General features: G+C 41.6%; 1 protein-coding gene across 2 annotated transcripts in view; it reads right to left on the reverse strand.

Annotated features, from left to right (window-relative positions):
• Nucleotides 1–24452, reverse strand: part of ALDH1A2 (aldehyde dehydrogenase 1 family, member A2) — a 127834-nt gene that overhangs the window by 11435 nt on the left and 91947 nt on the right. For both annotated transcript variants that reach the window (XM_010836812.1, XM_010836811.1), the window contains exons 8-11: nucleotides 4783–4885; nucleotides 2382–2566; nucleotides 838–1002; nucleotides 11–168 (exon numbers count right to left, since the gene is read on the reverse strand). In XM_010836812.1, coding sequence (XP_010835114.1) covers nucleotides 11–168; nucleotides 838–1002; nucleotides 2382–2566; nucleotides 4783–4885 — 611 coding nt within the window. The remainder of the gene's footprint in view (nucleotides 1–10; nucleotides 169–837; nucleotides 1003–2381; nucleotides 2567–4782; nucleotides 4886–24452) is intronic.

Below are 24452 nucleotides of genomic sequence, written 5' to 3' on the forward strand. Positions count from 1 at the left end.
CTGATCTTACCAAACAGTCCCGGCTTGCATTGCAGAAGATACTGTGAGGGCCTTGTTGATGTCATTGGTAAAGACAGCTGCTACAAGCCCGAAGTCCGAGTTGTTGGCTCTTTCAATAACTTCATCCATAGTCTTAAACCTCAAAATTTCCTGAACAGGGCCAAAGATCTGCAGCAGAACAGATGGATCCAACATAGGTGCTTTTCCATCCTTTTACCTGTTCTCCAAACTTCTGCCTTCATCATTTAAATGATGTTTAAGTTTAGCAGAACATAATTGTAAAATATCCCAAACTTTCCCAGAGTAAGATTGCGTACATCTACCCTTAGAGTTTAACACCTCCACTCCCCAGCCCTGCCTGGCACCCCTTGATTTCACTGTTTGTTCTAAAGCTGTGTTCTCCACAAGCTCCCAGGCACTGCTCCAGAACTGAGAGCTACTGCTCTGGGCTGCTGGTTGATCTGCAACTGGTCGTTTCCTGCGGAAGTGTGATGATGCTTGGGTGCTTTCTCTTTCCTGGTTAACAGCCTAATGACCCACATTGGGGGGAACTTAACTGTTATCAATGTATTACTGAGACTAGTGATTGATTTTTATGATGATTCTGTTGGCTGATAACAACTACAATCATAAAGTGCCATCACCTGGCCTCCATCTAGCTCGCTTGCCTTTTTGTCTAGCTTTTTTCTTGAGAAAGTGGGATGTCCACAGCCATGTTTATTGCTATTGTATAATGTATATAAAGTACAAAGAACTAAACCTCTAATACTGTCTACTAGAAATGCCCTGGAAACAACCCCGGGGAAGAAGTGGCTGCTGTTGAGGTCTATGAGCTACCTCCTCCTTGGCAATCCGCATGTCGTCAGTGACATTGGAAAACACTGTGGGCTCGATGAAGAATCCCTTTCGGCCCAGCCCCTTGCCTCCGCACTCGAGCTTGGCGCCCTCAGCCACGCCGCTCTGGATGAGCTCCAGGATCTTGTTGTACTGCTTCTTGTCAATCTATGGAAGAAAGCATCTAATGACTCCAAGTGAAATCTCTGAAAATGGAACAAAATACACTCAAGAATCTCTCATTTGTGATTTTTTTTTCAAAGTTTCAATATACCTAGTCAGATCACATGGAACTGCTGTTAATTAGCCATTTTTGATCTACATAAAGGGAAATTTTGTATGGTTCAACCTAAGACATCAAGAATTCCAATAAATGCACTGCTCTGCTGTTACTGACAAATCGTAACTACCAGTTCAAGATTTAAGCAATGTTTCTCAATGATGGAGATATTGGTTGATTGACTATTGACTTTTTACAGAAGTAAAAATTAGCCTTATAGACAGATGAAGAGTGTAGCGACTTGTACTGATACTAAACAGGTGAAACAACAGAGGAGCTAACACACAGCCCCTGCACATGGTGCTGCACATCAAATCCTACTGGGGCAGTATTGTTATGGAACTACAGTCACACCACCAGAGGAAAGGGTTAAGTTTAAAGAGTGAGAGCTAGCATCCTAGTCCATAAAATAAGGCCATTCTTGCCTCCCCCACGAGGCTCCAAGTTATAGAGTTATTGCTCAATTGCTATTGTAAATAAAATAAAAACCTACACTCACCTGGGTTTCAACTGCTGCTAGAATTTTAGTCTTCTCTCAAATGGCCCCCAAACTAAGGAGATGTTGTTTCTTATCAGGAAACCCATGCTCTCATGAGCCAGATGAGATCTGGTCTACACATTCCTTTAAATACTCTCAGTTCAAAACTAGAATTCATCTGGAAATACACATAGATGAGTGGGGAGGACCTGCAGAGCTCAGTCTGCACGGGGTCTGTGGGCCTCCTCCTTCACTACAGTGCATGAAGCATTCAGACTAAGAGAGAACCACATGGCAGAGGAAAAAGCAGACAGCTCTTGTTCCCTACACATTTACAAGCTGCAAGTGGTTTCCCCAGAGTGGGTCAGCTTGGTGGAAAAGAAACCTTGGCAGCCGGTAAAAGGACAAATGGTTTCTGGGAAGGAGAGATACCTGCCCTCCTTGACTGTGGCACCTGTGGGGATGTCTTGAATCCAACAGTTAAGAACTGGGTTCTAGTTAAGATCCATCTTGCCATGCCTTCTTTATAGCCAAGAGACTCCAACTTACCTCCAAAGTTGATGACACCCTTAAGGCAGTCCTAATCCCTTAGTTTTTCAGAGATAAAATTTAGAAACAAAAAGAGAAGTATAAGACACAAGCTAGTAATGCCTTGATGGCTATATTTTCAGCCATGAAGACAACTGAGGAGGAAGAATAAGGAGGTTGGTGCTTTGTTGGGTTCCATTACAGTGTCCTATTTCTGTGCTCACCAGGGATTAAGAAAGGACATGTCTATGATTTCTCTACCTGGGGTCCCTGCTCGGTGGTGGGGTCAAAGGGACTCCCCACTATGCGCCTCTTAGCCCGCTCCACACTTCTTCTCACAAATTCTTCATAGATGGACTCCTCCACAAAGATTCGAGACCCTGCAGTGCAGCACTGGCCTTGGTTGAAGAACACACCCTGGTGAGCCTGCTCCACAGCATAGTCCACTACAAGAGGAAACAGCCATGTTCTCAACACCAATCTATGGGGCTGCCTCCCTCCCATCCCCAAAGAACCAGGCATAATGTCATGCTCACTGCAGAGCAGAACCGTGAGCAGCCCAGTGAAAAGCACTGGACTGAGAACACAGCTTTTTTCTAGTTCTAACCAGACCCTGACACTATTGGCTATATTAAGCTTGGCAATCTACTCTTGGAATCCCTTTCTTGTTCTATAGAAAAGAGGAAGCAGACCACATTATCTATAAAAGGAGTCTCAAACCCCAATAATCCAAGGGGCTGGGCAAATAATGCAATGGTAGTAAAGCAGTGTGACAGAGACTCAGAACCCCTATGCACAGACATAGCCCAGGGTTGGCAGATTCCAAGTTTTAAGAAAAAACAGAAATCAATATATTTTGTGTAATATTTAGAAGTAAACATAGCTATGGGGCTTCTTAGGTGGTTCTAGTATTAGAAAACAAACCTGCCAATGCAGGAGATGCAGGAGACATGGGTACACTCCCTGGGTCAGGAAGATCCCCTAGAGGAGGGCATGGCAACCCACTCCAGTATTCTTGCCTGGAGAATCCCATGGACAGAGGAGTCTTGTGGGCTATGGCCCGTAGGGTTATAAAGAGTTGGACATGACTGAAGCGACTTAGCACACACAGCACAAACATAGCCATACCCTGCATTTGGCCTATAGACTGCCAATTTGCAATCCCTAATCTATAAGACCTTGCAGTTGTGCTTTTAATTAGTGTTTTGGTGAATTAAACTGTAACAGCAATGATTGTCTTTGAAGACACTAAATTTCCTCTATATTTACATGGACTTATATTATAGCATGTGGTAACTCATTTTCTTCTCTTATGTCTTATACTTGAAAACAGTATTAATAAACCTGGTGTCTGCGTGCTTAGTCATATCTGACTCTCCGAGACTCTATGGACTGTAGCCTGCCAGGCTTCTCTGTCCTTGGGATTTCCCAGGCAAGAATACTGGAGTGGGTTGCCATGCCCTCCTCCAGGGATCTTCCCAACCCAGGGATCGAACCTGCATCTCCTACGGCTCCTCCACTGCAGGCAGACTCTTTACCTCTGAGTCACAAGGGAAGCCGGTGTCTGCTAGTTGCTAAATGACTGACTCAATGAATCAATCAATGTACTGTCAGTGGAGTGCCTACTTTTTAATAGGAATTTAGTTATAGAATTCTGATCTCTTTGACAACTAGTATAAAGCTGAATTCTTTGCAAATTCCAAGATAGGGCTGAAATTCAGGCAATCTGCTTTCTGTTTTCTGACATCTCTAATAGTGAAATTGAGGGAATAGAGCTGTCTGGCAGGACGTGAAAAATAAAAAGGATGCTTGAGAGAAGTTTTGTAATTTCATTCCCTGGGAAGTTTTCCCAAACAGAAGGACCACTCCCATGCAGAGTGGACTACAGAGCAGCCTATCAGGAGACATGGGGTTTCCTAGATTGTAGCTCCAAGCCTCTGTATAGTCTTACTGCCAAGGTGTGATCATCTCCGATTTAGGTCTATTCATACAGAACTGTGGAGAAGGGAATGGTAATCCACTCCAGTATTCTTGCCTGGAGAATTCCATGGACAGAGGAGCCTGGCAGGCTACAGTCCATGGGGTCCCAAAGAGTCGGACATGACTAAGGGACTAACACAACACACAACACACATACAGAACTGACCATAGTGTGTGACCAACCTTACTGAAAGCCACGGGAGCAACACAAAGGGGAGTGGGCAGCTAAACAGAGAAGAGGGTGTGGGTTTGGGACAACGTTGGCAGGGCTGGTGAACTAAAAAATTTTAATGATCTACAAAGCTACCAGGCATACATGAGACGTTTCAGATTTCTTGAATCTGGGCGGAGGCTATATTTCCAGTGTTGAGAGGCTTAAACCACACTGTTCTTTCCACTGTGCAACACTGGCCAAGCCTTCACCTCTTCTATTATATTCTACAACATCGCAAAATCAAAATGGCTTATGATGTCTAGAAAACAAGCTCTATCTGATTATAAGTGGTCCTTCCCAAAAGTGGGGAGAGGTTTTTCTCCTTAGAATGAAGGGTATAGACTTTTCTCCTTGAATGCCACTTAGCTTCAAAGACCTTTCTCTGCATGTTCTGTCTAAAGTGGAGATAACAAAAGTGAGCACCACAGGGTGTGCCAGGACAAGGCAGCACATATGTGGTGGACTTACAGTCAGCATCTGCAAAAATAATGTTGGGACTTTTTCCTCCAAGTTCCAGGGTTACTCGCTTCAAATTGCTTCTTCCAGCTGCTTCTTGGATAAGCTTTCCGACCTGAAAGAAGGGCAATGGAGAGAGGTTTTGCAGGTCTTGCAGTTGAGACCATAAGTGGCCAGAGGCAGCTGTACGCAACAGTGGGACAGGGTAGTAGTGGATCCTGCAGGGCAAAGCACCCGCTGGATACACAGGATCAGCTCCTGTGGTCACCTTGTGTGGACAAGACATGCAGTTTGGGATTCAGTTTCATGTCTGTGCTGAAGGGAGTTGGAAGACAGTTTTAGTTTCATGATGGAAGGAGCAAGGAAAAGGGGGTTAAACCTGATTCTTAATCACTGAACCATTTCTCTAAAGACAACTGGCAAGCAAAATGTAACTAGAGATTTTCCACCACTGCACTGTGGCTTTTAGCTTTGGACTCTGGCCTCTAGAAAAAAGCCAACTGGCTCCACTTGAAAGACTTTTATGAGTATAAAACAAACTCTTCATGTGTCTCCAAAAATGCCAGGTATGACTTTAATCACACGGTCCAAATATGTATATATATATATATATATATATACACACACACACACACACACACACACACATATGTAAATACAGATAGATAGATAGATAGATGTGATACCTCTGCTTCTGCCTAGGGCTATAGTAAAAGGATTCCAGAAAGCTGAGGACCTGTCTTTATTTGTGCAATTCCCATTAACCTAGAATCCAAGCAAGCGAGAGGTGAGTTTGAAGAAAGCACTTCCCATTGTGTAGACTCACACTGTTAACAACATTGAAAGTATCAAGATAGAAGCATGGATGCAGCACCTAGAGCCTCCATTCAAGAAAGAATGCCTTGCCTCAGTGACAAGGAATGCTGTCAGCTCATTCTGAAAAGAGCCTCCTCACCCAAAGAGACACCCTCCTCAGGGGTCCCACATCCACTGCCTGTCAGTGGCAGTGGTTCCGCCACTAGACAGCTCTGCTTCACCACACCCACGTGCTTGGCTGAGGCCATCAGACCTAAACTGCAGCTACACTTCCCCTGATTCCACTGCCCTTCAGCTGGGATTCCCAATGACATATAACCTGCATGGCAAACTCTACCTCAGCAACTCCTTCCAGGGCACCTGGTCTGCGACAGGTGCTGCTCTACTGGAGGACAGAGGTCACTCCGTGGAAAGCACTGAGCCACCGTATAGTCCTTATAGGCAGTGTGTCCTTGTAGAGATGAAAACAGTTACTCATGACCTGGAATCCTACTGAAAATAATGCATTTTAAAAGTCTAGGGGAAGATAAATACTAAATATATGTTGGACTCCTCTAGTCTCTGATTGAGATCCTGACTGATAACTCCTCAAGCAGTATAGAACAGTTAAAAGGCCCTGGAGCCTGGATTTTTTTAAACTGATTATAACACTTAACAACTGTTTGAGCTTGGGATTTTAAAAAATCTTTTCTGAGCCTCCATTCCCTCCCCCATAAATGGAGCCATTCCCTCCTCCGTAAACACTACCTACATCAGAACTTCACAGCAAACAGAAGGGGAAAAGAATGGAAACAGTGACAGATTTTATTTTCTTGGTCTCCCAAATCACTGCAGACGGTGACTGCAGCCATGAATTTAAAACACACTTGCTTCTTGGAAGAAAAGCTATGACAAACCTAGAAAGCATATTAAATAGAGCAGAGACATCATCACTTTGCCAACAAAGGTCCATATAGTCAAGCTAAGGTTTTTCTAGTAGTCAAGTATGAATGTGAGAGCTGGACCATGAAGAAGGCTGAACACCAAAGACTTGATGCTCTCAAATTGTGGTGCTGGAAAAGACTCTTGACAGTCTCTTGGACAGCAAGGAAATCAAACCAGTCAATCCTAAAGGAAATCAACCCTGAATATCATTGGAAGGGCTGATGATGAAGCTGAAGATCCAATACTTTGGCCACCTGATGTGAAGAGCTGACTCACTGGAAAAAACCTTGATGCTGGGAAAGACCAAAGGCAGGAAGAGAAGGGGATGACAAAGGATGAGATGGTTGGATGGCATCACCGACTCAATGGATATGAGTTTGAGCAAACTATGTGAGATAGTGAAAGAGAGGGAAGCCTGGGCGTGGGCACAAAGAGTTGGACATGACTTAGCAACTGAATAACAACAACAACAACAACAACATCCAAACTTACTTGTCTTGAGGATGCAGTGATCTAAGATTGATGGCCCTCAGAACCCAGGCTGGCACACTGTAAGTGCCCATATGAGTTACCCACATCCAGGTGCGAGAGGCCAGCTACCACCTCGCCCCAGAAGAGAAACTGAGATGGTCCGTAAGGGGTGGGGCCTTCCAAAGCCGGTCTCCTCCCAGGGCTCCCAACTATGTATGCATATCAATTACCTTACAAAAACACCGAGGAAACTCTCTGTCATGCCACCAATCTCCAATACTGCTCATTAGCTGGATTAAATGCTTTCTATGTTTTTATTGTTACTCTACCTCCTGGCAAGAAAAATTCAGAAAATATACTCCCATTCTGAGGAAATCTAACCTTGGTAAAAGAGGTAAAATTAAGAGTCTCTCAGATGCAGAACACTATTGCTCATCGAAGATGTAGGAAACTAACATCTGATCCTAAGGATTAATGCGCAGACTAGTCCATGGCCAGACTGCCCTTACCCACTTACTGGCGTGTCTCTCTTCTACTTCCTAGGAATATGGGCTAACAAAGCCCTCATTCTCAAGCAAATGTGCTCTTTCTCTTGCATGAGGGAAGTATGGATACACAAAAGAAAGGAGGGTATGGGCCTCTATGCTGGTCAGAGAACAGCAGGTGGGTGAGATCAGGACTGAAGCCTGAGAGCCCAGTAGAGGTGAACCCACACGAGGGCGATAGGGCTTGGCTCTCTCTGCCCCGAGGAATCCATATTAACCGATGGGGATTCATTTCAAAGTCCAGGAAGATAAAGAGAGAAGAGCTTTCTCAAAGAAGATAATCACTATCACTAGAAGTCATAAACAGTGCTCACTTCGGCAGCACATATACTAAAATTGAAAGGATACAGAGTAGATTAGCATGGCCCTTGCACAAGGATGACACGCAAATTCGTGAAGCCTTCCATATTTTTAGAAATCAAAGAGGACACTAATAGATGGAGAAATATACCATGTTCATGGATTGGAAGAATCAATATAGTGAAAATGAGTATACTACCCAAAGCAATTTATAGATTCAATGCAATCCCTATCAAGCTACCAATGGTATTCTTCACAGAGCTAGAACAAATAATTTCACAATTTGTATGGAAATACAAAAAACCTCAAATAGCCAAATCTATCTTGAGAAAGAAGAATGGAACTGGAGGAATCAACCTACCTGACTTCAGGCTCTACTACAAATCCACAGTCATCAAGACAGTATGGTACTGGCACAAAGACAGAAATATAGATCAATGGAACAAAATAGAAAGCCCAGAGATAAAGCCATGCACATATGGACACCTTATCTTTGACAAAGGAGGCAAGAATAGACAATGAATTAAAGACAATCTCTTTAACAACTGGTGCTGGGAAAACTGGTCAACCACTTGTAAAAGAATGAAACTAGAACACTCTCTAACACCATACACAAAAATAAACTCAAAATGGATTAAATTGCCGGTGCCAGCCGGCAAAGTCAATCAGGTCCCGAGAACGTGCACGGTGAGGCTAAGAAAGAAACTAAAGCAAGAGACTACAACAAAGATGGGGTCGAGAGGTTCAGACACGTCTCCACGAAGGGACGCAGTCTGACACCAACTTTATTCAGCATCTTATATTTATACAGAAAAGCGTGAGAAAGACAAGACAGTTGAGTTTTTTTCTTGGTTGGCCTATACATCTTACAAAAAGTCACAAGAAATCTTGAGAGCATGGGAATGGCACCCTGTTATTATTTCTTACACCAGATAACATTTCTCTGTGTGTGAGAAGTTTGCACAGAACTCCAGGTGCCTGCAGTAAATAAGCGCCTAATCTCTGGGGTGGCGGGACAGAGAGCTATGTTTGCAAGCAAACCCTCAAGGACTGAGGCAGCTCCCAGAGCTGTGTCCTTCGGACGAAGGACCCCATTCTCACGGGCATCTCCCTGCATTAAATACCTAAACGTAAGACCAGAAACTATAAAACTCCTAGAGGAGAACATAGGCAAAATACTCTCCGACATACATCACAGCAGGATCCTCTATGACCCACTTCCAAGAATATTGGAAATAAAAGCAAAAATAAACAAATGGGACCTAATTAAACTTAAAAGCTTCTGCACAACAAAGGAAACTATTAGCAAGGTGAAAAGGCAGCCTTCAGAATGGGAGAAAATAATAGCAAATGAAGCAACTGACAAACAACTAATCTCAAAAATATACAAGCAATTCCTACAGCTCAATTCCAGAAAAATAAATGACCCAATCAAAAAATGGGCCAAAGAACTAAATAGACATTTCTCCACAGAAGACATACAGATGGCTAACAAACACATGAAAAGATGCTCAACATCACTCATTATCAGAGAAATGCAAATCAAAACCACTATGAGGTACCATTTCACTCCAGTCAGAATGGCTGCGATCCAAAAGTCTACAAGCAATAAATGCTGGAGAGGGTGTGGAGAAAAGGGAAGCCTCTTACACTGTTGGTGGGAATGCAAACTAGTACAGCCACTATGGAGAACAGTGTGGAGATTCCTTAAAAAACTGGAAATAGAACTGCCTTATGATCCAGCAATCCCACTGCTGGGCATATACACTGAGGAAACCAGAAGGGAAAGAGACACATGTATCCCAATGTTCATTGCAGCACTGTTAATAATAGCCAGGACATGGAAGCAACCTAGATGTCCATCAGCAGATGAATGGATAAGAAAGCTGTGGTACATATACACAATGGAGTATGACTCAGCCATTAAAAAGAATACATTTGAATCAGTTCTAATGAGGTGGATGAAACTGGAGCCTATTATACAGAGTGAAGTAAGCCAGAAGGAAAAACACCAATACAGTATACTAACACATATATATGGAATTTAGAAAGATGGTAACAATAACCCTGTATACAAGACAGCAAAAGAGACACTGATGTATAGAACAGTCTTATGGACTCTGTGGGATAGGGAGAGGGTGGGAAGATTTGGGAGAATGGCATTGAAACATGTATACTATCATGTATGAAATGAGTCGCCAGTCCAGGTTCAATGCACGATGCTGGATGCTTGGGGCTGGTGCACTGGGATGACCCAGAGGGATGGCAAGGGGAGGGAGGAGGGAGGGGGGTTCAGGATGGGGAACACGTGTATACCTGTGGTGGATTCATTTCGATGTTTGGCAAAAACAATACAATATTGTAAAGTTTAAAAATAAAATAAAATTTAAAAAAAAAAGAAGTCATAAACATTATTATTAATTATATTAAAAAAACTAGCATTTACTGAGTGGATTTATATGAGACATTTACATGTATTCATTCATTTAGGCTGGCCTCTCAAAACCGTTACAAGGTAGGTATTATCTCATTTTAAAGAACAGTAAGCTCAAGTTAGAAATCAATGGCTGTTACCAGGTTACCTGGATGGTTACTGCAGAGCCTGTTGGGCTCTGTGCAGGCTGACTTCATGGTCCAAGTGTGGACCACTTCCTCTCCTTCCCTTAACCTCCTCCCAGCACTCTGTCTTCCTTTACATATTTGCTGAACACCTAACACATGCCACATACCACCAAAACCTTGTCCTTGAACTTAGAAGAGAGGAGGAATATCACTTTTTACAGACACAAATAATGATCACAGTTAATCAGCTACAAAACTTATATTCTGCCTTCAGACTGACTTTTGAAAACCAAGCAAAAGGAAGCAGAAACCACAGCTTTTACACACAGGAAGATGCTGAATAAATGTTTGGCATTGGTGAAGAGAGTGCTGGCCTGCTTGCATGACACTTCTGTTAGCTCTGTTCCCTGACAATTCATCAAAGTACTCTATGGCTTGGTATCTGTTGCACTAAGAATGCTGTCCAATGATTAGTATTTTCATGGCTACAGTAACTATACAAAAATCTTGCTCAGTCAATGGTCATCAGAGAAGAATACCTAAGAGTAATTTTTCCTGTGTCAATGCTTTGCCAACCTTTCCTTAGAAACCAAATTTGTACTAAACACTGCAAGGCAAATCTCAGATTAATAACGCTTTTCCTTTTCATCTTTGGAAGAAGCTCATATTGCAGCCCAGCCTCAAGAAAGAACTGGATGTGTTACCTACACTAAAGGAGAACCACGGCCATCTAGAGTGGCCTCATGACACAATACTCTGAAAAATCCCAGTTTCTCATCAATCCCCTTCATTCAACATGTACTCCTGGTTCTCCTACTATGTGTCAAGCACAATGCTAGGTACTACTCCTCATCCACAAGGAACTCACAGCTAAGAGGATTCCCATGTAAACCTAACAGGTGTTCAGTAAGTACAAAAAATCTGGGCCTGACTTAATATTAGATCTGAACAGTGGAATTAGGATTGTGCAGCATTTTGTTATAATCCAGGGTCAGGCTCCTTTGAACCTCACCCAGAGAAGTGGGTTAGGATGAAACCTTCATTAATTACAGGATTGGGTATCATAAGCCTTCCCATTTTACTCTCAGTTTCCAGGTCAGACTGTCTCTGGAGAATACATTACTACTCAGGAATTCTCCCCACAAATGAAATGAAATTAAGTGACCCTGAAGGGAGGCACTCCTCACTACGCTCAACGGGAAAGAGACAACAGGAAGAATAGATGTGACTCCAAAACAGGGAATTCTTAGCAGGAAAGAGTAATGTTTAAAAATGAAGAGTTCACGTGAGAACTGACTCTTACAAAATATGACACGTCCTGTGCAAAGCAACCTAATATATTACTTGTCCGAATCCCATGCAAAGATTTCCGAAGTTAAAATCTCTGGGATAGGAAAGTCCAGGAAGAAGTGAAATACAGACATCAAATGAAGTACAGACCTGGGATTAAGTAGCTCATGTTAGAAAAGTTCCGTGGGGATATTTATGTGCCACACCAGTCATGTTTATACATGAACAGAAGGGAAAACATATGATGAGCTAAATGAGGCTGCCAGGATGGACAGGCCTTCTGAGTTGTTCAAGTCAAGGCAATGGGGTGGACTTCGTAAAACTAAACCCTATTCTGATAAATAGCCAATCTGTGAGATAAAACAGAGAAATAAACAGTTTGAGAAACTAAATCCTGTATGTGAATACGGATAAAATAGAATAAAGGCACAGAGACCAGATTTTGACCAAATTTATCATCTTTTTTTTTTTTCAAATAAGATTTTCCAATATGAATTGATGCTTTTGAACTGTGGTGTTCGAGAAGACTCTTGAGAGTCCCTTGGACTGCAAGGAGATCCAAGCAGTCCATTCTGAAGGAGATCAGCCCTGGGATTTCTTTGGAAGGACTGATGCTAAAGCTGAAACTCCTGTACTTTGGCCACCTCATGCAAAGAGTTGACTCATTGGAAAGGACCCTGATGCTGGGAGGGATTGGGTGCAGGAGGAGAAGGGGACGACAGAAGAAGAGATGGCTGGATGGCATCAGATGGACGTGAATCTGAGTGAACTCCCAGAGTTGGTGATGGACAGGGAGGCCTGGCGTGCTGCGATTCATGGGGTCGCAAAGAGTCGGACACGACTGAGCGACTGATCTGATCTGATACATTCTGTCCTATTTTTTGACAACCTAGCTAATTATAACCATGACCAGGCTGCTGCTGCTAAGTCACTTCAGTCGTGTCCGACTTTGTGCGACCCCACAGATGGCAGCCCACCAGGCTCCCCCGTCCCTGGGATTCTCCAGGCAGGAACAGTGGAGTGGGGTGCCATTGCCTTCTCCGATGACCAGGCTAACAGACTACAATTTTGCCCACAGGAGTGAGAAGACCTATTCACTGCAAGCTCTGGCTTGGTTTCTAACTAACCTTTGATTTGGGAAAGTCACTTCACCTCCTTGGGCCTCAGTTTCTTCATCTGATGAATGAAGACACCCACCAAGCAGTTAACCTGGCCCTTAGTGCCCCAGTACTGGGCCTCCCCAGTGGCTCAGCAGTAAAGAATCTGCCAGCAATGCAGGAGACCCAGGTTCGATCCCTGGGTTGGGAAGATCACCTGCAGGAGGGCATGGCAACCCACTCCAGTATTCTTGCTGGGAAAATCCCACGGACAGATGAGCCTCGTGGGTTACAGTCCATAGGGTCCCAAAGAGTTGGACACGACAGAGCAACTGAACCCATACACATACAAAGACCCAGTAAGTTGGAAGAGTTAAAAAAGACTCAGGGCCCCTGTTCATTCTGAGGGTCTGTCTACAGTTCTCCTGGATTCTTCTTGTCTTTGAGCAGAACTCAACTTTCATAGAGGCATCACAGCTGCACTCAATGGGAAATAAGCCTGATCTTTTTCAGTTTCCCACAAAGAGTTCATTATGAAAGAGTAAGTGATCTTGTTTCTATCATGTGGTGTCTTAACTTGGCGCTCCCTGCAGAGTCTCTCAGCTGTATCTGTGTCCCCTGAACAGGCAAGGGCGGGGACCTGGGGCTCGCCCACACATAATGGAACTGGGCTAACTCTCAGCAGGAATGTTGGCACAAGTCAACTCTGACTCCCATCCTCATTTCAAACAGTCTTCAAGATTGATATCAGGAGTATCCTTGGAAGAGCCACAGTGTACCAGAACCATGCTCATGGCAATGCAGTAGGGTAGGAAATGCAATTTGGAGCTTTGCATGGAAAATAATTTGTTATACAGGACAAAAAAGACCATGAAAGGCTTCCCGTGCCCTCTTTATTTAAGGTTGTTGCTTCCTGAACAGATCTAAAGTCTGGTAACATTTTTTTTTATTCATTTGTTAATCATCCATATTTCTAGGATGGGTTTCTTTTCAGAGATACTTTTTCTTGATTAGTTAAGTACACATGTTGGAGTGGATTCCTTCTAGAGATATGCCACCTTTTTTAAGAAATGGAAAAATCTCTACTAGAGACATCAATAAACAGATTGAAGATGAATGATTTTTACAATATATTTCATTTATTAAACCCCAAACAAACTGTCTCTCTGGTTCTTCCCACCTCTCCTTTCTTGATGTTCATTGTGCTCTAGGTTCTGTCAGGATAGAAACAGAAATGCCCCAAATGTGTGTGTTCTGTAGTGTTAGTTGCTAAGTTGTGTCTGACTCTTTTGCGACCCCGTGGACTGTAAACTCACGAGGCTCCTCTGTCCATGGGATTCTCCAGGCAGGAATAATGGGGTGGGTTGCCATGCCCAATCCTCCCAACCCAGGGACTGAACCCATGAGTCTTATGTTTCCTGCACTGGCAAGTGGTTCTTTACCACTAGCGCCACCAATATGTGTAATTGGACATCTCTTGTCTCTTGGAAATATCCAGAAATAACAGACCAAATCAACCTGTTTGGATCTGCACCAGAAAGTAACAGGACCAAGGCATTAAAGAAGCTCCTTCAATTTAAGGGATAAAAGAATTTCAAAACTTTGTGAAATTCAGACTGTGAAGACCAGTGCAGCCACTGCTCGTGCCTCCAGCCCCTCTCTTCCACCACCGTTCTCACCACACTTATCACTCCAGCACATGAACCACTTGCCCTTCCTGGGATGTGGCTGTGTACCTCTATCAGCTCTCTCCTCTGTTTGAAATGCCTTTCCTCTCCTTGCCTACTCATTTTTCCGGCCCTACCTTTGCTACCTCCTCTGAGAAGCTAGCTTTCTGGATCTGCCCTCACTACAGTGTTTGGTTTTCCCACTTTTCTGATCCCACATAACTCTCATACTCTTCTTGTTGAACTGTTGTCTTCCCTACCAGACTGACAGTAAGCAGAGGGACTCCCGTGCGTGTGCACATGCACGCACGCGTGAGCACACACAGACATTTTCAACAACATCTGATGAGTCAACAGGCCAGACATTACAGTTGCTCTTCAAGTCTCTGGAAATTGGAGAATACGAAGTCTTTAAGGAAATGGAAGTGAGAGACTGGCAGACAGGATGCCTGTGTCCAAGGCTCTGCTTTGCCACCACTGCCACCACTGTCCTTATCTTTGGCTGAAATTTCCACATCTTTAATAAAGGGAATGGCTTCATGGTTCTAACACTGAATGCACATCTATTTTCCTGGAGCTCTTAAAAACTTTTTCTTTGTCTGGGCTCTGACTCCAGAGATTTTGATCATGGTGTCTGCAGTGGAGCCTACAGGCATGGGTATTTTTAATGTGCTGCTAGGGTTAAAAACCATGGGATTAAAGAATCTTTAAGGGCACCTCTCTCATACTGTCTCTAATCTTCCCCTGTTGGTTCTATTTTTCAGTTGTTGAACATTCTCATTTATTGAGCACCTATTCTGAACTGCTTGTTCTTATAAACATTATTTAATCCTCATGGTGATCCTGTGAGGCAAGAATTATTACCTATTTTAGGTTTGAAAGAAAAAACATGACTCAGGTCAAGCAAGCCTGAGTTGCTGACAGGCACCCACTGAGTGGCAGGGCCAGTACAGCTGCTCTTCTCCACATGTTCTCCTGGGATTGGATACCTTCTGCTCTGAGAAGAACCCTGATGGCTAAACACACTCTCCACAACTAACAGCTATTCTAGAGTGACTGTCTTGAACATTCAGCCTCCTTCTGTTACATAAGGCTCTCCTTTTTTAATTTCAAATACATTTTAAAAATTAAGACTTTGGGGAGGTCTCCTTTGATAGGAAGAAGCCACAATCCTCAAGTCAAAGGTTCCCCAAGTCCCACGAACCAGGTGATCTAAAGAGATGGGCTTCTTAGGATCGGTTCCTACTCAGCCTGAGCTCTTGAGGTGAGAGACCTGCTGCAGAATGAATCACGGCATTGCAGGATGGCAGGCAGAGGCTACAGCACACTCTTTTTCTTCAGTAATCATATTTTTCTTCAAGTGTTAAACAAGAAAGGTAATAACTTAAAATCTGTACATCCAAAGGTTTAAAATGCTGGATAGTTTACTAATGGACTCATACAAGCTTAGAAAGATGCTTATAAGCTGTTTTTAAAAAATAACTAAAACTCTGGCAGGCCACTTCCTCCCACCTACAAAGAGGGGTGAGGTTACCCAGAGGGGAGAGCTGACCCAATTCATTACTCAAGCAGCAGAGAGGGTGTCCGTACCATGTACGATGACATTCATCTCACTTAGGAAATGAAAGGAGAACCCCGGCTGCGTAAATTAGAATCAGTGATAATACAGCTGTTAGCTCCAAACATTTGTTTGGCACGAATCAATCTGGACTCTCCTGTAGTTTGCTTTGATGGTCTCTCTGTTATCTTGTTGACTAATGATGAGATCATGGTTTGTTAACCTAACTGAATAAAGAAAACATCATACTAAGCAAAATGCAAACTGTTTTCCTATATTTTACTGAGGTTGTTTATTGCCTCTGTGTTTATAAGAGCCCTTTCATAGTCACATATTAAATATTTACATTCATTGCTTAAGTATTTAGCTGCATAAGGAGAAATTAATCCTATCTTTGAGTAACTTGTTTTCTTTTTAAAGGCCTTTTTCTAAAGTAAAATGGAAAGCAGCCACCTCAAATAAGCTTCTTATTGCTGACTGTTCCAAACGTTTTGTGATACTAGGAAAATCGTTAGTGGAGCCACATTCAAATCCATATTTAAGTGACATGTACCCTCTAGAAGAATCTATACAATTTCTCAAGCAGCCTACAAAATTAAGAGAGGATAGGTAAATAAAGAAGTAAAAAACTACAAGCTGTAAAGGGGTTGGGGATTATGTGATTATTCGACTTGCCTATGAAAGTTCTCCACTTGCCACCATTAATATAATTATAAGCTGGCTTTCATATTCTAGTCAAATACTCTGGTCTTCTATTGGGCTTCCCTTGGTGGCTCACTGGTAAAGAACCCGCCTACCAATGCAAGAGATGTGGGTTCGATCCCTGGATTGGGAAGATCCCCTAGTCCAGTATTCCTGCCTGGGAAAGCCCATGGACAGAGGAGCCTGGTGGGCTGCAGTCCATGAGGTCACAAAAGAGTGGGGCATGACTTAGTGAGTAAACAACTTGGTCTTCTATTACCCATTGATTATATAATCCCAGAGAAGAAACTGGGAGATACTTCAGATGCACAGGGTTGGTTTCCCTCCTAGTGAATACAAATCCCTCCAGAGAAGTATCAATAGACACCACCAGAAAACTTTGGGGGAAACTAGTTAATGCACCCAGCTATACGCTATCTCACTGCATGAATGTTCCTAACAGCAAAATGGTTCATGGGGCCATCTTGTATCTTATTCTCTTCCCCAAACTCTCTATTCTCTCTCAGTTCTCCCTTCGGATATCTGCACTGATGAAGATAACATATTTAGTTTTTAATGTTCTTCCTGTGAAGATAAAGTTTATTGTGTTATATAAAGCAACAGTGAGATAGCACTGTACCCCTATTAGAAAGGTAAAATTATAAAGACTGATTGTACCAAGTGCTAGTGAGGATGTGAAGGAGCTAGAAGTCTTATACATTGCTGGTAAGATGATGCACCCACCTTGAAAAAAAAATTTAGCAGTTTCTAAACCTAATATGATTCAGCCATTCCATTGCTAGACATCTCCCCAAGAGAAAAAAAAAAGAATCAACCAATCTACACACACACACACACACACACACACACACATATGAACTGGTGCAGAAAATGTTCATAGGAGCTTTTATCTGTAGTAGTTCCCAAATGAAAACAACCTAAATGTCCTAAATGTACAACAGGCAAACTGTGATGTATCCATACAATTGAATATTACTCAGTAATAAAAAGGTTTTTGATATGTATATGCAAAAATGTGTATGGATCTCAAATAATCATGTTGATTACAAATGGACAACAGAGTATATACTGTATGCTTTTATTCATATAAAATTCTAGAAAATGCAAATGACCTATAACGGCAAAAAGCAGATCAGTGCCTGGGAATGGGAATGGAGGGGAGGGGAAAGAAGGGAGAGAGGTTACAAAGGGGCAGCAGAAAAGGCCTGAGGGTGATGGATGTGTGCACTACCTGAGCTGTAGTGATGGCTTCACAGGTGGATACATCCGTCAAAACTACCAAACTGTACACTTTACATATGTGAAATCCATTGCATATCAATTATACCTCAATAAAGCTGTTAATAAAGACATATTAAGAAGTAAAAATGTTATTTTATTAGAGTAATTATACCATACATCTTTTCATTGTCCTCTGTGAACTGCTGGTAGGGAAATGATATTGAATCCACATGACTATTTCAAATGTGATTTAGTGGTATTAATTAAAGTCAAATGTATTAGAATGAATTAATTAAATTTTAAAATAATTAAAGCCCAAAAGGGAAAAAGAAAAAGTGAAGAGGAAAAAATATATACACTTAAAGGAAAGCAAAAGGTGGTGAAAATAAAGAACAGATTAAAGGCTAATAAAAGAAATTACTAGAAGTAGAAGGGTGACAATTTTTGAGATTATGAATCTAAATAAAAATAAAGCATCATACTCATTATATAAGTTGACCAGTTCTCATTTAACTGCACAGATGATAGAACAGAATCATTGAGCTAGGAACTCATTGAGTAGATGATGGAAGGGTGGTCATTTCTGTCAGAAAAAAAGGCATGTGCATGGTTACAGTTGAACTGTGAAAGGCAAATCACATTTGAAGATTTGCAAGCAGTCTGGTGAGGCTAGAGAACATGGGAAGGTGCAGGGTTCAGGTCATGAATCAACCTGTTACCTGAAGCAGATTAAATATCCAGGTAGAAGTGTCCACTCCAGAGCTACAAATAGAAGTCTGGAGCTCAAAAGAGAGGTTCATAACTATAAGTGACTTATTTCAGGGAAATATTCCACATGAAATACTGTACCGACTGACCGACTGGATTACTTTCACATTGGTAAATAAAAAACTTAATGAACCAATTAGGTTGCTATGGTAGAAAATCTTTTATACTGATGATTTATAGGGAAGGAAGAGAGTTGGAGTGGGAAATGGTGGTGAATTTCCATGTTCAGAAACCAACAATTATGACTGAAATAAACCTTGGACCTTCCGTTAGGAATACCGATTTTCTGCAGATAAGGGCTAAATCAACAAAAATTTCTCAAGAAGAAAATCTAACCAGCTAAGCCTATAGGGTAAAGTTTTCTATGAACCCATCAGTTGATTTCTCTGGGCTTCCGTGAGCAACATAAAATTCCTCTTTCATCCAATAAGCGATTGCAGTCTCTCGCATGTCTGCTGCTGCTGCTAAGTCACTTCAGTCATGTCCGACTCTGTGTGACCCCATAGATGGCAGCCCACCAGGCTCCCCCGTCCCTGGGATTCTCCAGGCAAGAACACTGGAGTGGGTTGCCATTTCCTTCTCCAATGCATGAAAGTGAAAAGTGACAGTGAAATCGCTCTTAGCAACCCCATGGACTACAGCCTACCAGGCTTCTCCGTCCATGGGATTTTCCAGGCAAGAGTACTGGAGTGGGGTGCCATTGCCTTTTCCATCTCCCATGTCAGGCACTGGTAAAAATTCCCTTAATTCACTCCTTATCTTACAAATGAGGGAATTCTGGGGTTCACCTGGCATACAGAGCATTGAACTGACTCTTGGTAAAATCACCTTAATTCTTTCTGAACTTAATCCTCCCCATCTTCTCTAGTTCTCCTGTGCTCTGGGCATGTTTCCCCAGAGGATGTTGTAAGGTTAGCACAGCTCCAATGCCACCACACAGTATCATTTCACCCCAGGATCATCATGGGCACCTCTTTGTAGGCTGCTTCAAAATATGTGTAAACTAGTGATTCTTGAATGTTAATAGACATAAAAATCACTAGGAAAGCTTATTAAAATAAGAATTCCTGGACCCACTTGAAAGTTTCTAATTTAGAAGATCTTGGGTGGTGCTCAAGAATCTGAATTTAAACAAATCACTCCTCTCTTCCCCAGAGCTCACCTCCCCATTACTATAGGGAAGGTAGTGATACTACTGAAAACAATCGTAACTACATGACAACGAACAACAATGGTAATTACATTATAGTTTGCGACAAAGACATTTCTCCCTACACCAGAACCTAATTCTGGCAGACTTTGGTTGTAGGATTGGCCCCTCATCTAGGCCATAGTAAAATCGTGAGTTCCTTAATAGGTACCAAGTGTCCTCTGACAACACCACTGTCTAAATGGAGTATACTATTCCATTTAAAAAAATAAAAGAAGAATTCATAATCAGTTTATTTAAGCAAGCACCCAGGCACCCTTCCAAAAAAGTGAACTAGAACAGCAAAACAAACAAAATAAACATTTATTAGAAGACAAAAATATTTGTAAAATATTTATAAAAGCCATAAAACAAACAAAAGGAAAGTAAAATTTCTAGAGCAAAGCAGAGATTAGTTTTTGACAGACATTATCTGCAAATAGATTCAACTAGAATCAATCAGATTTAACTAGTATTCACTGAATTCTCACAGTATGCCAACAACAGGACTGGAACACTAGCTCCATTAATCCACAAATAAACACGTAAGGAGTTCTTCCTAACCGTCTTAACAGATGAAGAAATGAGAGATGAGAGCCGGGATTTGATCCAAGGTTGGCTGAATCCAGCCCCCTTCTCTATTACACATTTTCCCAAGACTATATTGTTATATAAATTTCATTTAAAAATAAATATAAAACAATAACAGCTAATATTTATCAACACCTTACTAAGAGCCAGACCCTGTGTTAAAAACTTTAGATATACTAGCTTACTTCAACCTTAAAATCGATGAATTAGGTACAATCATCCTTTACCTACAGACATGCATCTGAGCATGGGGAAGATTAAATATTAACATGTACTGTGAACAAAGGCACACCACCATTCAGTTCAGTTCAGTCAGTCGCTCAGTTGTGGCCAACTCTTTGCGACCCCATGAATCGCAGCACGCCAGGCCTCCCTGTCCATCACCAACTCCCGGAGTTCACCCAGACTCACGTCCATCGAGTCAGTGATGCCATCCAGCCATCTCATCCTCTGTCATCCCCTTCTCCTCCTGCCCCCAATCCCTCCCAGCATCAGAGTCTTTTCCAATGAGTCAACTCTTCGCATGAGGTGGCCAAAGTACTGGAGTTTCAGCTTCAGCATCATTCCTTCCAAAGAAATCCCAGGGCTGATCTCCTTCAGAATGGACTGGTTGGATCTCCTTGCACTCCAAGGGACTCTCAAGAGTCTTCTCCAACACCACAGGTCAAAAGCATCAATTCTCCGGCACTCAGCCTTCTTCACAGTCCAACTCTCACATCCATACATGACCACAGGAAAAACCATAGCCTTGACTAGACGAAACTTTGTTGGCAAAGTAATGTCTCTGCTTTTGAATATGCTATCTAGGTTGGTCAAAACTTTCCTTCCACCATTAGAGAGGCTTAAATTATGTCTAGTTTTCTAATATAGATCTGATATTTAATCTTGATTGCTTTTGGAATGATTTGAAGACTGTGTTTGGCATACCTTACTGAAAAAAATACCTTCCTCTAGTTTTTTAAGAGGTGGAATGATGCAACATTCTTTCCAGTTTTCATTTCAGCAAAGCCATGAAGAGTATTTTTTTAAGAGACTCTAAAGAAAGGAGTGAAATAAATACACTCAAGGTGAACTACATTAAAGCTCAAAACTCCCTAAATTAATGTAAAATTCTGTGAGGAGGTCTTCTTTGATCACGAGATAGATCAGACAGATTATTAACCTATCAGCTCAGTTACTACGTTTGCTTATTTAGCATAAAACACTGGACAGTTCTGTAGATGGAAATTAACTTGGCCTGAATTTAGGTAAGAGTAATATAATCTGAGAATTAGAAAGATGATTTATGGAAAATGGGTATAGAAGAAAACCTAATATTTTACTTAAGTTTTACACACTTTCGTGTCCCTTAAATATAAAAATAATTCCACTAGAACACTGGAAAATGTGTTCAGCAGTCACTGAACATCTGGTGTCCAGCACTGTCTCACTCTCCCAAGTGTGTTCAAGGCACAAGGAAATCAGACACACACTAACTCCTCAATCTGTCATGATTTAGATTTACAGGGCTATTTTTTCCCCATCTCTATCAGGCTTCTCACTTTAGAAGAGATTTTAATTCCAGAACATTTCATATCCATTAGTAGTCCTTTCCCATTCTCCCCTCTTTTCTGCGCCTGGAAGCTACTAACCTATTTTCTGTCTACAGATCTGCCTATTATTGACACTTTATAGAAACAGTATCACACAATATGTAGCCTTTTGTGACTGGCTTCTTTCATTTAGCATGTTGGTAAGAATCACCCATGGCAAAGCATACATTGGTATTTCCTTCTTTTTTGAGACTGAATAATATTCCACTGGGATGGCTGGCTGGCATCACTGATTCAATGGACCTAAGTTTGCGCAAACTCCAGGAGACAGTGACGAACAGGGAAGCCTGGCATGCTGCCTGTTTGCATGGGGTTGCAAAGAGGCAGACACAACTGAGCAACTGAACAACAACAACATTCCATTGTATGGATATGGACACACCCGCATTTTGCTCATCAACTCATCATCTAATGGATACTCTGACTGTTCCCATTTTTGGCAATTAGGAATAATATTTTTGTATGCTTCTATGTGGTGTTAAATTTTGTCAAATGCTTTTTTCTCTCTACACAGATGACTGTATGGTTTTGTCCTTTGTTCTATCAATATGGAATATTACACTGACTGATTTTTTGGGTATTAAACTGACCTTCCATTGCTGGGATAAATCCAATTTGGTCATACTATATAATCCTTTAATTTGCTGATTTCTGTTTGATAGTATTTCATTGAGGATTCTTGGGTCTATATTCATAGAGAACATTGGTGTATGATTTTTATATGATGTCTTTTTCTGAGAAGTCTTGTACACTCTGGCCTCAAGTTTTAAACTGAGAATTATTTTCAATGGCTTGATTTGCAGAACATTACTTTCTAGTTCATCTGCCTCCCAACATTTCTCCCTAAGCCCTCTCTCAATCCCTATTCTCTTCACTGAGACTTTCTGTACTCTTCAGCCTCTAGTTGTTGAAATACTGCAAAGCTAAGTCGATTCAGTCGTGTCCGACTCTGTGCGACCCCATTGACGGCAGCCCACCAGGCTCCCCTGTCCCTGAGATTCTCTAGGCAAGAACACTGGAGTGGGTTGCCATTTCCTTCTCCAGTGCATGAAAGTGAAAAGTGAAAGTGAATTTGCTCAGTTGTGTCCGACTCCTAGCGACCCCATGGACTGCAGTGCACCAGGCTCCTCCATCCATGGGATTTTCCAGGCAAGAGGACTGCAGTGGGGTGCCACTGAACTATTTCTTCCCAATTGACTCTACTTACTCATATCCTACAAGACTAATATTAAATCTCTCTTTCTTTTGAAGCCTTGACAGACCATCCAACCTACAGAACTCTCTCATTTTTTTAGGATGCTAATAACATATTACAAACTAACATGTGCTTGTTGCTTACAACTTATAAAAACTCATTGTGCATTTAATTCTCACAACTCTGAAAAATGTATGCTTACTATTAAGCAAATTTTGTACAGAATTAAGTGGTTCATAATTATATAGCTACAAAGTAAAATATTAATCCCTAAGCTATTAGTGGTGTTCTGAAGAAAGAAAGTGTTCATCACCTTCTAGTTCTGGGATCAAGCTTTTATTTCTCAAATTTAATCTTTCCTCCTTTGTATACCTAACAAATACTTAAAATGATTGCTGACTACACATCAGATGCTACTTGGGGTAGTGAGAAAAATGACTAAAGGACAGTGAAAAATAATGCAGCCCCCCCCCCAAATCTATGTATATGACCAGAAACTGTAATCTTCAAAAATTAAAGCTTAAAAAATCAATACTAAACTAATAATCAAATTATCTCACCCCAGAAGATTAGAAATTAGTTATTTATAGGATTATAATCCTTTAAGAATATCCTACACCAAAGAAACCAAGGACTTCTAAATCCAAACATCATTAGGATTGTATTCTTATGACTTTAGTTGTATAAACAGAAGTATATAAATTTGTAACCTCATTGAGTATAATATATCTAATTTGAGACAATGGTAAACTGTGAAAATCTGCCTGAAACCTACCTAACCAAAGGCAATTTAGAATATCCATGGCGATTATGGGAAACTTTTGAAATCCTCAAACTTGAATAGCTCTAAAATTTCCCAAACTGAATGAAACACATATTTCAATTGGTAGTTTGAAGTTTCCATTGTCAGGAGCCTAAAACTGCCTTTCTGCAAAGTAACATTTTAAAATTAAATGCAAAGATAAAATAGGAGAAGTGGCCAAGATGGTGGAGTGGGAAGACATTGAACTCACCCTCCTCCCTCAGGCACACCAAAATTATAACTATTTAAAGAGTAATTACTGGTAAGAATGACTGGAAGACTAGCAGAAAAGATCTTCTGTAAGTACATATACAAAGAAGGAACCACAATGAGGTGGATTAGAGAGGCTGAGATGCAATATAATCAAGGCCCATGCTCCTAGACAGGTGACC

Source organism: Bison bison, unplaced genomic scaffold, assembly GCF_000754665.1.
Source record: "Bison bison bison isolate TAMUID 2011002044 unplaced genomic scaffold, Bison_UMD1.0 scf7180017864066, whole genome shotgun sequence".
NCBI lineage: Eukaryota > Metazoa > Chordata > Mammalia > Artiodactyla > Bovidae > Bison > Bison bison.